This window comes from Callithrix jacchus, chromosome 16 (assembly GCF_049354715.1).
Source record: "Callithrix jacchus isolate 240 chromosome 16, calJac240_pri, whole genome shotgun sequence".
Lineage (NCBI taxonomy): Eukaryota > Metazoa > Chordata > Mammalia > Primates > Cebidae > Callithrix > Callithrix jacchus.
The window spans coordinates 53,033,052-53,048,568 of NC_133517.1; the positions used below are offsets into that span (position 1 = coordinate 53,033,052).

Here is a 15,517-nt window from a genome sequence, read left to right on the forward strand (position 1 = left end):
AGGGACACACAGGCTCATACACAGGCACACATGCTGTCTCAGGAACACACAGGCACACACACTGTCTCAGGGACACACGGGCTTACACATACACGGGTACACATGCTCTCGGACACACAGACACACGCTGTCTCAGACACAGGCTCACACATACATGGGCACACATGCTCACACGCACACAGCCACACACATTCAGGGACACACAGGTTCACACACACATGGATACACACGCTCTCTCAGGGACACACAGGCTCACAGGTATATGGCCACACACGGGGACACTCTCTCAGGGATGCACAGGCCCACACACACACGGACACACATGCTCTCTCAGAGATACACAGGCTCACATGTATATGGGCACACACGCTCTCTCAGGGACCCACAGGCCCATATGCATGCCACATACCCGACCTGGAGCGGGGCTGGGGGACCTGCACTTCTTGGAGCAAGGAGCCTCTGGCACCCTGGTCTGTGGCGGGCGTCACCAGCCCAGGCAGATGCTGTTTCCGCACTTGCTCTCCCAGTAGACCCTGTCTGGAGCTGGCACAGAGTGTCCTCTGTTCCAGATTCAGTGTGGGACGTTGGAAGCAAGCGCCTGTCGCCCACTCATGACCGGAACTTTCCGGCAGTGCAGGGTGGGGGCGGGAACCCCTTGTGATGCGCCTGGTGCCTGGGCCTGTCCTGCTCCCTGTGTCCGCTGTGGACCAGGCTGGGCGGTGGCCTTGACTGCTGCGGAGACCACCATGAGAGGCCCTGGGGGACCCACATCTGCAAGTCGAGGACAGAGCACACCTGCCTCATAGTTATGGGAAGAACCAGGTGAGGCCGATGTCCCCAGTGCGTACCTGTGCCTGCCATGGTGGCTGCATGCCCGCGGTCCTGCTCATGCCCTGCCATAGGGCCTCAGGAGGAGGTAGCCAGTGCCAGGGGCTGGGGAGGCTCCAGTGGGACTTGCTCCTAGGAAGCCCAGCACTGCTCCTTTAACGAAGGAACCAGGCACCACTTTGGGAGAAGCTGCCTCCTGCACCTGGCCTCTTGGGGGAGGTGGCCAAGGCTGGTCCTGGGCCTGGGGATGGAGGGCGCACAGCCGAAGTGTGTCCAGGGGGCTCTGCCTGCCTGCCTCGTGCCCCACCTGCGCCTACCACGACCTTTACTACTACTCTTGTAGTGCCTGAGCCTCTGTTTCCTGCATTTATAAAGTCCTCCATGGATTTTCTCATTTCTCTCTTGAAGCCCAGGGCAGGCTGGGCATGGAGGCTCATGCTTGTAATCCCTGCACTTTGGGAGGCCGAGGCAGTTGGATCACAGGGTCAGAAGTTCAAGACAAGCTTAGCCAAGATGGTGAAACCCCATCTCTACTGAAATACAAAAATTAACTGGGCATGGTGGTGGGAGCCTGTAATTCCAACTACTCAGGAGGCTGAGGCAGACCAGGAGGTGGAGGTTGCAGTGAGCCAGGATTGTGCCATTACACTGTAGCCAGGGTGAAGAAGCAAGACTCTGTTTCAGGAAGACAAAAAAAGCCCAGGGCAGCCCGCAGCCAAATTCATTCAGAATTAATGAATAAGCCAGGACCCTTTTGTAGGGGGTGGTTGTCCTAGGTCACAGACCTGGTCTCTCTTGACCATGGACACGGGGAAGCCAGGAAGGGGCTGTCCTGCCAGTCAGGTCTGTGCATCTGGAAGGCACGGAGGCCCCTCCAGACTGCCCATCTCAGGACCTTGTCACACGCAGACAGAGCCAGGTGTGACACCAGCCCTGGGGCCAGGCAGCAGCTTTCAAGCGTTGCAGCGTCTGCGCCACAGTAAGAAATTCTTTTTCTGTGCATCCAGGTGGCTTCAGCCAGCACCGTCCTTTCCATGTGGGGTGTGCCTGACCCTCCTTTCCCCTCCCAGAAAGTGAAGAAGCTGGCTCTGACCTCCCAAGTCCATTCCATAGCTTGCTGATGGGCTGGATCACAGATCCAAAGCCCTCAATGTGGCCCGTCCTGGAGTGGGCGGATTTGATGAGCACAGCTGCTTGAGGGGCGGCAAATGCCGGACGTGCTTGTGCTGCTCACTGGGGTTGCGTCTGTGCCCAGCCTGGCCCAGGCACTGGGCGGGGAGAATGGGGCCTTGTGTCTCCAGCTCACAGCCGAGCTTTCAGAGCATGAGACTAGGTTCATTGTTCAGAACTGGGAAAACTAAAAACAGCATTGAGAATGGAACTTGGGCCTTCTGGAAATGACAGCTGAGTAAAGACTCGTTTATTCTACTTCTCTTCTTGAAACCCACTGCTGTGAACAAAGAGAATGAAAAATAGGGAACAAGATTTAATCCACAATGGGCCTAAGGAATAGCCATAGCAAAGGAGGGTGTTGGCCGGATGGGAAGCAGTGACAGCCACATCAGGTCTCCAGCAGGCTGGGTTTTTGTTTTACAAGAATGGGTTTTGGAGATAGCATTGATGAGTGTTTTAAAAGAATGGGGCTGTGGCTGAGGGGAGTGAGCAGACATCTGGCAAGCTGAGGCGGAAGGCCCACCTGCTTCACTTTTATTTCTGTAAGATCCAGACTTTCATTTTTTTATTTTTAGAGAAGGGGTCTCACTTTGTTGCCCAGGCTAGAGCACAGTAGCACAATCATAGCTCACTGCAGCCTCTACGTCCTGAGTTAGTGATCCTCCCGTCTCAGCCTTTCCAATAGCTGGGACCACAGGCACATGCCACCACACCCAGCTAATTATTGTATTTCTTGGTAGAGATGAGGTTTTACCACCTTGCCCAGGCTGGTCTTCTACTCCTGAGCTCAAGCAATCCCCCCACCTTGGTCTCCTAAAGTGCTGGGATTATAGGCATGAGCCACTGCCCACAAGATTCAGATTCTTTTTTTTTTTTTTTTTTTTTTGAGACAGAGTCTTGTTCTGTCACCCAGGCTGGAGTGTAGTGGCGCAATCTTGGCTCACTGCAACCTCTGCCTCCCAAGTTCAAGAGATTCCCCTGCCTCAGCCTTCCAAGTAGCTGGGACTACAGGTACGCACCACCACATTCGGCCAAATTTTTTTTTTTTTTTAATTTTAGTAGCAACAGGGTTTCACCATGTTGGCCAGGATGCTCTCGAACTCCTGACTCGCTGATCCACCCGCCTCGGCCTCCCAAAGTGCTGGGATTACAGGCGTGAGCCACTGCGCCCGGCAAGATCCAGACTCTTAAGGAGTGGAATGGGGAAGGAAATGACAGCTGAGTAGACTGACTTATTCTACTTCCCTCCTTAAAATTCACTGTGGAGCTGCTCTCTCTGGCATTTCCTCGCATCTGCCACTGGCTGATGGTGTGGGCTAAGAGGGAGTCTCTCTTCTTGGGCTTGGCTTGCATGAGCTACCTCAGCAGGTAAGTTCTCCAGCTATAAGACTTGGACTCTGGCCAGGCACAGTGGCTCACGCCTGTAATCCCAGCACTTTGGGAGGCCCAGGTAGGTAGATCACGAGGTCAGGAGTTCAAGACCAGGCTGACCAACATGGTGAAACTCTGTCTCTACTAAAAAAATACAAAAATTAGCTGCGTGTGGTGGCCTGCACCTGTAATCCCAGCTACTCGGGTGGCTGAGGCAGGAGAATAGCTTGAACCTGGGAGGTAGAGGTTGCAGTGAGCTGAGGCCACTACACTCCAGCCTGGGCAATAGAGCAAGATACCGCCTCAAACAAACAAAAAAAAGACTTGGACTCTTAGAGGCATTGGGGCCCTCAGACCCCTGGGACATTCAGCTGAGGATCAGCTCTCCCTGAGAGGAGTCTTTCTGCCTATCAGGCCTTTTCCCCTGGGGATGGCAGAGTTGATTCCTCCTAGTCCGCACAGACCCTCTCTCTCGAGGCACCAGGCCAGGGACAGAGCCCATAGTGGTTGCTCAGAAACCTTTACAAGGCTTTCTTGCTAGAACTGGGAGGAGAGGAACTTCTTGGTGGTGGTCGGAGGTGTTGGTGTTGGTAGATTTTGAGTCAGCTGCCAGCAGCACACAGATCCTGTCCCAAGTCCATCCAATCAGAGCAAAGCAGAACCATGAGGCGAGAGTGAGTCCTGGGATCTGAGACCAGACGGTTGTGTTAGATGAAGCCACAGTTCTCTCTTTAGTTTGAGTTGGGTCTGTGTCCCTTGAAACCAAAACATGTGGTAATATCAGAAACATCCAGAGCAGAGGCTGTGAGAAGGCTTGGCAGTGGAGTGTTCTGGAATGATACATCTGATCTGAGCCTGCCCTCAGTCCTGTCCCTGTCCTTGCTTGAAATGACGCAACCCTTATGTGACATGAAAGGTGAAAAGCAGCTGGGCGCAGGGTGCACACCTGTAAACACAATACTCTGGGAGGCTGAGGCAGGAGCATTACTTGAGCTCAAGAGTTTGATACCAGCCTGAGCAATATAATGAGACCCCATCTCTAGGCAGGCATGGTGGCACATGCCTATAGTCCCAGCTACTCAGGAGGCTGAGGTGGGAGGATCCCTTGAACCCAGGAGGTCGAGGCTACAGTGAGCCACGATTACGCCACTGCACTCCAGTCTGGGCAACTGAACAAGACTCTATCGCAAAAATAAAAAATAGAAAAAAGAAACAAAAAGAGGGAAAGAGAATGGTTAAAAGAGTGGATGAAGAAAACATTCAGGGGGCTGGGCGCGGTGGCTCACGCCTATAATCACAGCACTTTGGGAGGCCGAGGTGGGTGGATCACGAGGTCAAGAGATCGAGACCATCCTGGTCAACATGGTGAAACCCTGTCTCTACTAAAAATACAAAAATTAGCTGGGCATGGTGGTGCGCGCCTATAATCCCAGCTACTCGGGAGGCTGAGGCAGGAGAATTGCCTGAACCCAGGAGGCAGAGGATGCAGTGAGCCGAGATTGTGCCATTCATTGCACTCCAGTCTGGGTAACAACAGCAAAACTCTGTCTCAAAAAAAAAAAAAGAAAAAGAAAGAAAGAAAGAAAACATTCAGAAGCATTAATCGGGAAACTAGGAAATTTTATGTGGAATCTTCTCTATATAATAATTACAACATTTGTAATATACAAATTATATTCTATTTTTTTTTTGAGACGGAGTTTCACTCTTGTTACCCAGCCTGGAATGCAATGGCGCGATCTCGGCTCACCTCAACCTCCGCCTCCTGGGTTCAGGCAATTCTCCTGCCTCAGCCTCCCGAGTAGCTGGGATTACAGGCACGCGCCACCATGTCCAGCTAATTTTTTGTATTTTTAGTAGATACGGGGTTTCACCATGCTGACCGGGATGGTCTCAATCTCTTGACATCGTGATCCACCTGCCTCGGCCTCCCAAAGTGCTGGGATTACAGGCTTGAGCCACTGCGCCCGACCGTAATACATATTTTTAATATGTATTTTATGTGTAATATTATATAAGTAAATATAAAATTTAAAACATAAAGATTTTTAAAAGTTTAAAGATAACAGGAGATAAAGTGAGCTGGCAAAGCAGAGAAAAGTTGATTACAGATGTCAGACCTACATCCTTTACAGCAAGAAATGGCATGGATGCTATGGAAAAAGAATCGGCCACCTAGAGAGGACTGGCTACTTGAAAACAATGTGCCGTGTAGAGAAAAATGAAAAGTCACAGAAAAGGTGTTGAGCAGAAGAGCCCATGAGGGACCTGGTATAGACAGTGGTTTCTAATAAAATACAGAGAAGAAACAGCACACAGGTGTGAGGGAAAACCAAAGAAAGCAGAACCACTCTGGAATAAAGGAAGGCCTGAGTTTGCACAACAAAGGGGGTGTCACATTCCTAGAAGAATTGGATACAACATGGTGGGACTTGCTCAATCCCCTGAGTGTGAAAGGAGGAGGAGCCCTTTGTGCAGACCCAGCCCGCCCCACTCATAGCACTGAACAGTCTGGTTCAGAAGGCAGCAGAGCTATGCTAGGGGGATTCTGAAAGGGATGAGAACAGTGTCATCCAAGAATTCACGCTAAGCTGAGTTGCTGTGTCTGTGTGCAGTGTGACACTAAAGCATTTGTGGACACAGCCTCAGGGCAGCACTCATGGAATCCAGCTTTCAAGATGATGGGAAACCCCAGTGTGTAAAGTTAGAGAATGGATAACTCTGAGGCTGAACAACTCTGAAAGCTGTGGTTCAGAAGAGAATATTAATAGGGCAAACACGGTTGCTTACGCCTGTAATCCTAGCAGGTTGGGAGGCCAAGGCAGGTGGATCACTTGAGGTCAGGAGTTCAAGACCTGCCTGGCCAAGATGGTAAAACCCTCCCTCTACAAAAAATACAAAAATTAGATAGGTATGGTGGTGAGCGCCTGTAGTCCCAGCTACTTTGGAGGCTGAGGCAGGAGAATTACTTGAACCTGGGAGGCAGAGGTTGCAGTGAGCCAAGATCACGCCACTGCATTCTAGCCTGGGCGACAGAGCAAGACTCTGTCTCAAAAAACACAAAGTAAAGGAGAATATAATTTAAGACATTAATAATGTAAAATTAATAAGAAAACAAATTGGCATTAGAATTGGAAGTATAAATCCACTGCCCTTTTCTTTCAAAACTGTGTATTGGTAGTTAAATGTCTAAAGTGAATAAAATGAAGAAAAATTAAAAGGGTAAGCTTTAATCATTTTTACTAAAATTGAGAACAAAACAGAAATGCTTACTCTCATGACTTTAGCATCATTCTGAACATTTTTGTCTCTGCAGTTGGGTATGAAACAGAAATAATGGTTACAAATGTTGGAAAAATTTCCTGGCACATGACAATATGGTTGTCATAAAAAATAATAAGTAACCAAATAAATACCTAAAACCCAATAACTTTCATGTTGGAAAAAAACAAAATGTAACTTTGCAAAATCCCGTTTACAATTATATAAACAAAAAAATAATGAGGGATAACCTTTAAAATGTGCAATGTACAGTCTGTATGTGGAATAGTGGTCAAGTATTCTGTAGACTGGCCCTCAGTCAGGATGTATCTGATGTTTTATCTCAGGATGTATCTCCAGTCTTATCTCATGATTAGACTAGAGTTAGACGTTTGTGGAAAAGAGCCGCAGAGGCAAAGTGCCATTTTCATCAGCTCGTATCCAAAGTACACGTGAATATGACTGGTGTCAAAGGTACACATGAATATGACTTACTGCTGGTGGACCTTGATCCCTTGGCAGAGGCCATGCTCGTCAGATTCCTCTGCTGTCACGTTCCTTCCCATCCCTGCTTTTCTGTGCTGTTTGGAAAGAGGTCACTGTGTCCGGCCCACATTTTAGGAGTGGGAAGTTTTGCTCCTCATCCTTGAGGGCAGGAAGCTCTCAAACCAGTCTACGTAGATTTTTTTTTTCAGGGCAGTATTTGTCTATTCTCCCACCTATTTTTTTGGTCATTTATTTATATCAGTATGGATTCATAGATATTTATACTTTGGGTTATGATCCAAATTGACTTCATTCTGTTGCTCAGATTGCTCCAGCTTTGGTCATTGGAGCTCTTCATTTGGCTCTTGTGTCCCTTTGACATACTCCATCACTGCCAGAGTTTTGTTTTTGTTTTAGCCCTTCCTCCTCTCTACTTCTGCAGGATGCTCCAGGCTCATCTTGTATCTTTTCCGCCTCCATCACTTCAGTCATTTCTTCAAGGATTGCTGGTTCCTTTTATTGTTGAACAGTATCAGGATCAAGATCTGGACTATAGGGGTGTGTGTTCCTATGGGCTGCTGTTGCTTCTAGACTCTCAGCTGACAGCAAATAAATATTTTGTGTATACTAACTTATGTGTATGTACATATCTATAAGTATTTCTATATATAGCCACGTATTATGTTAAACATGAGTTCATACTGATGCCTCCAGCCTTAATCTAGTACCATGTGGATCATTCTAGACTCTTCCCCTTGCTTGTTCTTCCATTCTCTTGGATCCCACCATCTGTCATTTGTTTACTTAATTGTTCAATTCCAATGTACATACATAGGAGTATCAGAATAGTTAACTCATACTCCCATGGGAAACAACTTTATCAACTAGATTGCAGTGGTTAGGCCAGGCGCAGTGTTAGGCTGGGCACAGTGGCTCATGCCTATAATCCTAGCACTTTGGGAGGCTGCGGTAGGTGGATCACCTAAGGTCAGGTGTTTGAGACCAGCCTGTCCAACATGGTGAAACTCCATCTCTACTAAAAATGCAAAAATCAGTAGAGCGTGATGGCGGGCACCTATAATCCCAGCTACTCGGGAGGCTGAGGTGGGAGAACTGCTTGAACCTAGGAGGTGAAGGTTGCAGTGAGCTGAGATCCTGCCACTGCATTCCAGCCTGGGAGACAGAGCTAAACTCCATCTCAAAAAAAAAAAAAAAAGATTACAGTGGTTATATGTGACTTCTTTTTTGCCTTTAGTCTTATTGACTCCATTTATTTCCAAAGTTACTTAGGGAGGGTCCATGCCTGTAATCCCAGCACTTTCGGAGGCTGAGGCAGGAGGATCCCCTGAGCTGAGGATTTTGAGACCAGCCCGGCCAACCTCGTCTCTATTAAAAATACAAAAAAATTAGTCGGGTGTGGTGGCACATGCCTGTAATCCCAGCTACTGGGTAGGGAGGTTGAGGTGGAGACTCGCTGGAACCCGAGAGATGAAGGTTGCAGCAAGCCAAGATCGCGCCACTGCACTCCAGCCTGGACGATAGAGTGAGACTCCATCTCAGAAAAGAAAAATCTTTTTGAATGGAATGAAAATGAAAATACAGCATATCAAAATCTGTTGGATGTCACGAAAGCTATAATCGGAGGAAAATTTTATAACACTATACCTAAAAATTTTTAAGCGTATAAATCACTGAACTCTGCTTCTACCTTAGGAAACTAGAAAAAGGAAAGCAAATTAAACTAAAAGATGCAAAAGAAAGGAAACAAAGCTCAAAGCAGAAATTAATGAAAACAGAAAAATGGGAAAAAACTGATTAAGCTGACTTTTTGAGGCAGTCAGTAAAATAGACAAGCTTCTAGCCAGATTGATTAGGAAAAAGTGAAAAAAATAAAACATTTTTGATAACAGTATCAAAAATGAAAAATGTGGCATCACTGCTGAGTCTGTTGCTCTTAAGAAGATATAAAGCAATAGTATGGTATAATAACTTATGCCAGTAACTGTGATTAATTTTATATGAAATGGACAAGTTCCTTGAAAGACGCAAACCATTCATACTCACATAAGAAGAAATTTTTAGAACCTGTTGAGCTCTGTATCTATTAAACAGATTTGATATGTAATTGAAAACCTTCCCACAAAGAAACGACATGCCCATCTGGCTTCACTGGAGACTCTGCCACACATTTAAGGACGAAATAATAGCAGTTCTGTATAAACTCACTCAGAAATTTGAGAGGAGGGAATACCTCTCATTTTGTTGTGCCAGTATTACCCTGATAGCAAAACCAAAGATATTACAGGAAGAAAATAGATGCAAAAATGAATATGAATATAGATGTAAAAATTCTTAATAAAATTGTAGCAAATCACATTTGAGAATATATAAAAAGGACAGTACATTGTGACCAGTTGGCATTGGTACAAGAAATACATAATTGATTTAAGATTAGAAAATTAATTGATAGAACCCAACTATTATCAAACTAAACAAGAGAAACCATGTGATCATTTCACTAGATACAGTAAAAGTATTTTACAAAATCCAACATTCATTCCAGATTTTAAAAATAACTTGGCAAACTCAGAATACAGAGGAACTTCCTCAACCTTACAAAAGACATTCATGAAAAAGTTACAGTCAACATCACCCTTAGTGGTAAAAGACTGGATACTTTCCTAAGATTAGGAACAAGTCACAGACATTCACTCTTACTGTGTTCAGTGATATACTGCAGGTTCTTCCCAGTGCAATTGAGCAAGAAAAATAAAAGAATCTAGTTTAAAAAGAAAGAAGAAAATGTTTATTCACTGTTGACATGATCATCTGTACAGAAAACTTAATCTGCAAGAACAAAAAGGAATCAGATATAATAAGTGAATTTATCAAGGTTACAAATCAAACTATAAAAACTAATTTTTTTTTGTATTAGCAACAAAAAATTGGTAATTATATTTTGTTAGCATTATAAATATGAAATGCTTAGGGTGACACCTAATATGTGCAAGATTTGTACACTAAAAACTACGCAATGTTGCTGAAAGGAAGTAGACCCAACTAGATAGAAAGATACATTTTGCTACAGATCAGAAGATACTAGTTTTCCTCATACTTTCTATAGATACAACATAACTGCAATCAAAATCCCAGCAGGTTATTTTATAGAAATTTAGAAGCTGATTCTGAAATTCATATAGAAATGCATAGGGTGCAGTTGCTTACACCTGTAATCCAAGCACTTTGGGAGGCTAAGGCGGGTGGATCACCTGAGGTCGTGAGTTTGAGACCAGCCTGACCAACATGGAGAAACCCCGTCTCTGCTAAAAATACAAAAATTAGCCGGGCATGGTGGCGTGTGCCTGTAGTCTCAGATACTCCAGAGACTGAGGCAGGAGAATTGCTTGAACCCAGGAGGTAGAGGTTGCAGTGAGCCAAGATTGCGCCCTTGCGCTCCAGCCTAGGCAACAAGAGCGAAACTTCATCTCAAAAAAAAAAAAAAGGAAAGAAAGGCAAACTATCTAGAATAATTAAAACAACTTCCAAAATGAAAAGCAAAGTTTGGGGACTAACAGTACCCGGTGGCAGACCTGGTGCATTTGAGAGGTAGTGCCTGAGTTGTCTAAACGGACAAGGAGGTCAGTGATCGTATTGGAACTCATGGTGGAAGGATGGGCTAAGAATGGAAAGCAGGTGCACAGGGAAAGTGGCTGGTCAGGGTTGCTCTCGGGCTGTGGTGGATGCTTTTTAGCTTTTCAGAAGTTCACTGATGCGCTATTAAACTTTTCAAAAAGATTGAAGCTGTGCAACCAGGTCACTTGTTTCCTCTCAAACAAGAAATTTTAAAAATTCAAGTTTCTTTTCCTTTTTTTGAGAGTTTTGTTCTGTCGCCCAGGCTGTAGTGCAGTGGCATGATCTCGGCTCACTGCAACCTCTGACTCCTGGGTTCAAATGATTCTCCTGCCTCAGCCTCCCAAGTACCTGGGATTATAGGTGCATGTCACCACGCCTGACTAATTTTTGTACTTTTAGTAGAGATTGGGTTTTGCTGTATTGGCCAGGCTGGTCTTGAACTCTTGACCTCAAAGGATGTGCCCTCCTCAACCTTCCAAAGCGCTGGCATTCCTAGCAGTCTCAAGCATTTAAATAAATAGTTATGTGGAGATTTAAATGATAGAAAGGGGATTTAAGTGACAGAAAGTGTGTTTCCTCTAAGGAGGTGGTTCCCCTGCTTGTGAGTAGAGTGAGTGTAGATTGGATTTGTGGCCCCACAATCTGTCTGGGACTTGGAGAAAGTTTCCGATTGACCTGCAGTGTCTCTTCACGTTGGGTCTCATTGCCGGCTGTGCCCTCTCCTGGTGCTTGAGTCTTTTTTATTTCCCCTTGAGTTAGCACAGTTAGAATCTATGGAATGGCCTCTTCTTGGGGATTCCGGTACTGATACCAGCTGGGGCATTGGGGAACAAGGAAGCAAGTGTCCACCACGGCGGCACTCTGCCTCAGTTCTGCAGACTGTTGAAGTGTGGGAGCACGTGCGTGAGGTCCTGTGGCTTCTGTGAGCCAGCACTGTGGGTGTAGTGGCACCAGGGTTAGGAGCAGCCACACAGCCACTGGTCCCTCCCTGTCACCACCTGGGGGCGGGGAGGAGGTGGTGTTGGTTCTGATTTCTAACAGCAGAGGCTGCTTTTGCCTGACCTTGAACTTCATGAAAGGAAACTGTACTATGTGCATTCAGTTGTGTCTGGTTTTTTTGGAGACAGGGTGTCACTCTGTCACCCAGGCTGGAATGCAGTGGCGTAATCCTAGTTCACTGCAGCCTTGACCTCCTGGGCTCAAGCAATCCTCCCTCCTCATCCTCCCTTGTAGCTGGGACCACAAACACGCGCCACCACACCCGGCTGATTTTCTTACTTATCGATAGTTTTTAATATAGTCTGGATGTGGTCCTTTGTCAGAATACACACACACACACACGCGTTTTACATGTTCAGTGTAGCAAGCATCTCCCACTTAGGATGGGTTTTTTTTTTTTAACTTAATGGTTTCTTGATAAACAGACATTCTTAATTTTACTATAGTCCAATTTGTTAATTTTTTTCTTGGTGCTGTTTTTTTGCGTGTGTGTCCAATAAAGATCTGTGCCTACTCTGAGGCCACAAAGATTTTCTTTTACATTTCTTTCCAAAAGCTTTATTTTTTTTAAATTTTATGTATTATTATTATTTTTTGAGATGGAGTCTCACTCTGTAGCCCAGGCTGGAGTGCAGTGGTGCGGTCTTGGCTCACTGCAACCTCCACCTCCCGGGTCCTGGTTCAAGCAATTCTCCTACCTCAGCCTCCCAAGTAGCTGGGATTACAGGCATGAGCCACCATGCCCAGCTAATTTTTGTATTTTTTTAATAGAGACGGGGTTTCACCATGTTGGCCAGTCTGGTCTTGAACTCCTGACCTCATGATCCACCCTCCTCGGCCGCCCAAAATGCGGGGATTACAGGCGTGAGCCACCGCGCCCAGCCTCAAAAGCTTTGTTATTTTGCTTTTAACATTTAGACCTATAGTGTGTCTAGAATTAAGTTGTATGTATGGGATTGGATGAGCTAGAGGGCAAGGTTCATTTTTTTCACAACTTGACCCTTGAACAACTCAGGGTTTAGGGGCAGTGACCCCCACCAGGTGGTTAAAAACCCACGTCTTACTTTTGCCGCTTCCTTCTCTTAATTATGAACAGCCTGCTGCTGATGGGAAGCCTTCAGATAACATCACAGTCACTTCACATGTATTTTGCATGCTATTGCAATATCTGCTGTACTCTGCCTGTCAAGTCAGCTAGAGAAAAGAAAATGGTATTAAGAAAATCATCAGGAAAATATATTTACTGTCATTATGTGGAAGTGAACCATCCTAAAGATCTTCATCCTCATCACCTGTGCATCAAGTAGGCTGAGGAGAAGAAAGAGAAAGGGGGTTGGTTGTGCTGTCTCAGGGGAGGCAGAGGAGGAAGAAAACCCATGTATAAGTGACCCTCTTAGCTCAGATCAGTGTTTTTCAAGGATGGACTGTATACCTGGTACACATACCACTGTTTTCAGAAGTCAGGTGTGAACAGGATTACTCCCAAGCACTGCCCTGTGCCTCGGCTGTGCATGTTCTATGCGTGCAGTCCCACATCCTTCCCCAGTGACTGCCAGCAGGTGTCGCCTTTGTGAGTCTCAGACGTGGGGCTGAGAGTGAGGACAAAGCAGGTCCTATGTCCTATTCACCCTCCCAGTCCTCAGGTCCCACGGTCCCGCCATGCTTGGCTTATACCTGCCCTGGCCCCACGTGAAGTGGGGATGTCTGTCTCAGGCTGGCGTGGGACCTGAGGACTGGCTGGTGGGCATGCTCCCTGCTGCATCGGAGGCTAGCCAGGCTTTGCTGCAACCCAGGGGCCAGGTAGCAGGAGCACTGGGGCATGGGGTTGGCTGCCTGGGGGCAGTTCACGGGTGCCACAAAGTCCATCTTCATTCTGTCCTGCCACTCAACGGTGATGGGCTTGGTGGTTGGTGTGATCAGACGTTTTCCAAATCAGCAGTGTTGCTTCTCCCCTTCCCTTCTCACAGTGTGGCACCTTCCTGTCTAAGCTGGAGTCGTCCCGATGATCCACTGACATCAGTCCACCTCAGCGAGGAAGCAGACAGCGATGTCCCAGACACAGGACTACGAGTGCAGGAGCCATAATGTCGACCTGCCAGAGGCAAGGATTCCAGGGTCAAGCACTCGGTAAGGAGCCAACCGACCTATGGAGCCGCCTGGGCCACAGGAGTGGGTGGAACAAGTCCTTCTTGCACACAGAGCAGTGTGTGTGCAAGATTCTCCGTGCAGTCACTGACTCTTTTCAAAGCCCAGATGGATGGCCGGTGCCACCTGTGCACGGTGCTGCCCTCAGGGCTCTGGCCCACGATCCTGCAGTTGTGGGTGGCCATGATTCATGGTTTTTAGTTTTCTAATTTTTGACTTTCCAATTTATTTATTTATTTATTTATGAGACAGGGTCTCTCACTCTGTTGCCCAGGCTGGAGTGCAGTGGTGCGATCATAGCTCTCTGCAGCCTTGAATTCCTGGGCTCAAGCAGTCCTCCTACCTCAGCCTCCCAGCTAGTTGGGACTGCAGTCATGCACCACCACATCTAACTGATTTTTAATTTTTTGTAAAGATAAGGTCTCTATGTCTTGCCCAGGCTGGTCTTAAACTTCTGGGTTCAAGTAATCCTTTTGGAAGGCCAAGGCCTCCCAAAGTGCTAGGCTCACAGACGTAAGCCACTGCTCAGCCCTAATTTGTAGGCTTTTGTTTGGAAATAATTTCATGCTTCTAGAAAAGTTGTAAGAATAAGAACAGTCCCATGAGTACTCAAGTGCCCTCGCCCCAGAGACCCTGTGGCTAGCATTGCTCCTGTCACCGCTGAATACTTTGGGGTGGCTTGTGGCCTGAGACCATGTGCTCCTTCAGGATGTCTTCCAGGTAGCTCAGGACGCTTGTTACCAAGAGTAAATCTGGCCCCGTTCCATCTCAGCCAGCGTCCCATGCCTCCAGTTTGGCTCTGCCCCAACGGCCTTTCTCTCCTTAGTCTTTTTTAATCTGGAAGAATTCCACACCTTTTGTCACATTGATATTTTTAAGGTAATAGTCACCCTATTTAAAATAGATCATTCCAGCCTGGGCAACCTAGTGAGACCCAATCTCTAAAAAATATACAAAAATTAGCCAGGCGTGGTGGCAGGTGCCTATGGTCTCAACTGCTTGGGAGGCTGACATGAGGAGATCTCTTGAACCCGAGGGGTTGAGGCTGCAGTGAGCTGAGATCACACCACTGCACTCCAGCCTGAGTGACAGAGTGAGACTCCGTGTCACAGTAAATAAATAAAATAGAGTTCCTTGGTTTGGGTTTGTCTGACAGTTTTTCAGGAGGATACTACACAGGTGGTATTAGGTCCTCCTGGGCCCTGCATCTGCAGACACTGCTGTCCATCTGTCCCTCACCTGGCAGCATGACCTCTGACCCCGATGGAAGCCTCATCTATGCTCTCCTCGGTTCAGCTGCTGCCTCTGGCCCCAGTTCCCTGTCTGGTGCTTTGTCCCTCTCTATATGGTTGGTCTTTCCAGGACTCAGCGTAACCTTGTTTCCCAGAGCCCACGCACCTTCCATACTTGCGATCAGCACTCAACCTTGATCTGAGCAGGAGTACTGCTCTCTTGTTGTATATTCATTCATTCATTTGTTGGTTGGTGTGGGCTCTGAGCTCTGTTGGGTTTTTTCAGGGTTTTTGTTGCTCTTCCCTTTCACTGGCTTGGTGCACATGTGCCCAGGTAGGCCCCTGAGCGTCTCACTGGCTCCTGTGTCCTTGATGTCCTCATTCCTCTG

At 46.9% G+C, this 15,517-nt stretch overlaps 1 protein-coding gene across 18 annotated transcripts in view; it reads left to right on the plus strand.

Moving 5' to 3' along the window:
- Positions 1-15,517, plus strand: part of ARHGAP39 (Rho GTPase activating protein 39) — a 157,365-nt gene that overhangs the window by 82,848 nt on the left and 59,000 nt on the right. For 15 of the 18 annotated variants that reach the window (XM_035277026.3, XM_078352785.1, XM_035277033.3 and 12 more), the window contains one exon: positions 13,719-13,878. In XM_035277026.3, coding sequence (XP_035132917.1) covers positions 13,799-13,878 — 80 coding nt within the window. In that variant the 5' untranslated portion in view covers positions 13,719-13,798. Of the gene's footprint in view, positions 1-657; positions 823-13,718; positions 13,879-15,517 lie in introns of those variants that run through there. The other 3 variants (XM_035277028.3, XM_078352786.1, XM_078352789.1) reach the window with 1 other exon arrangement.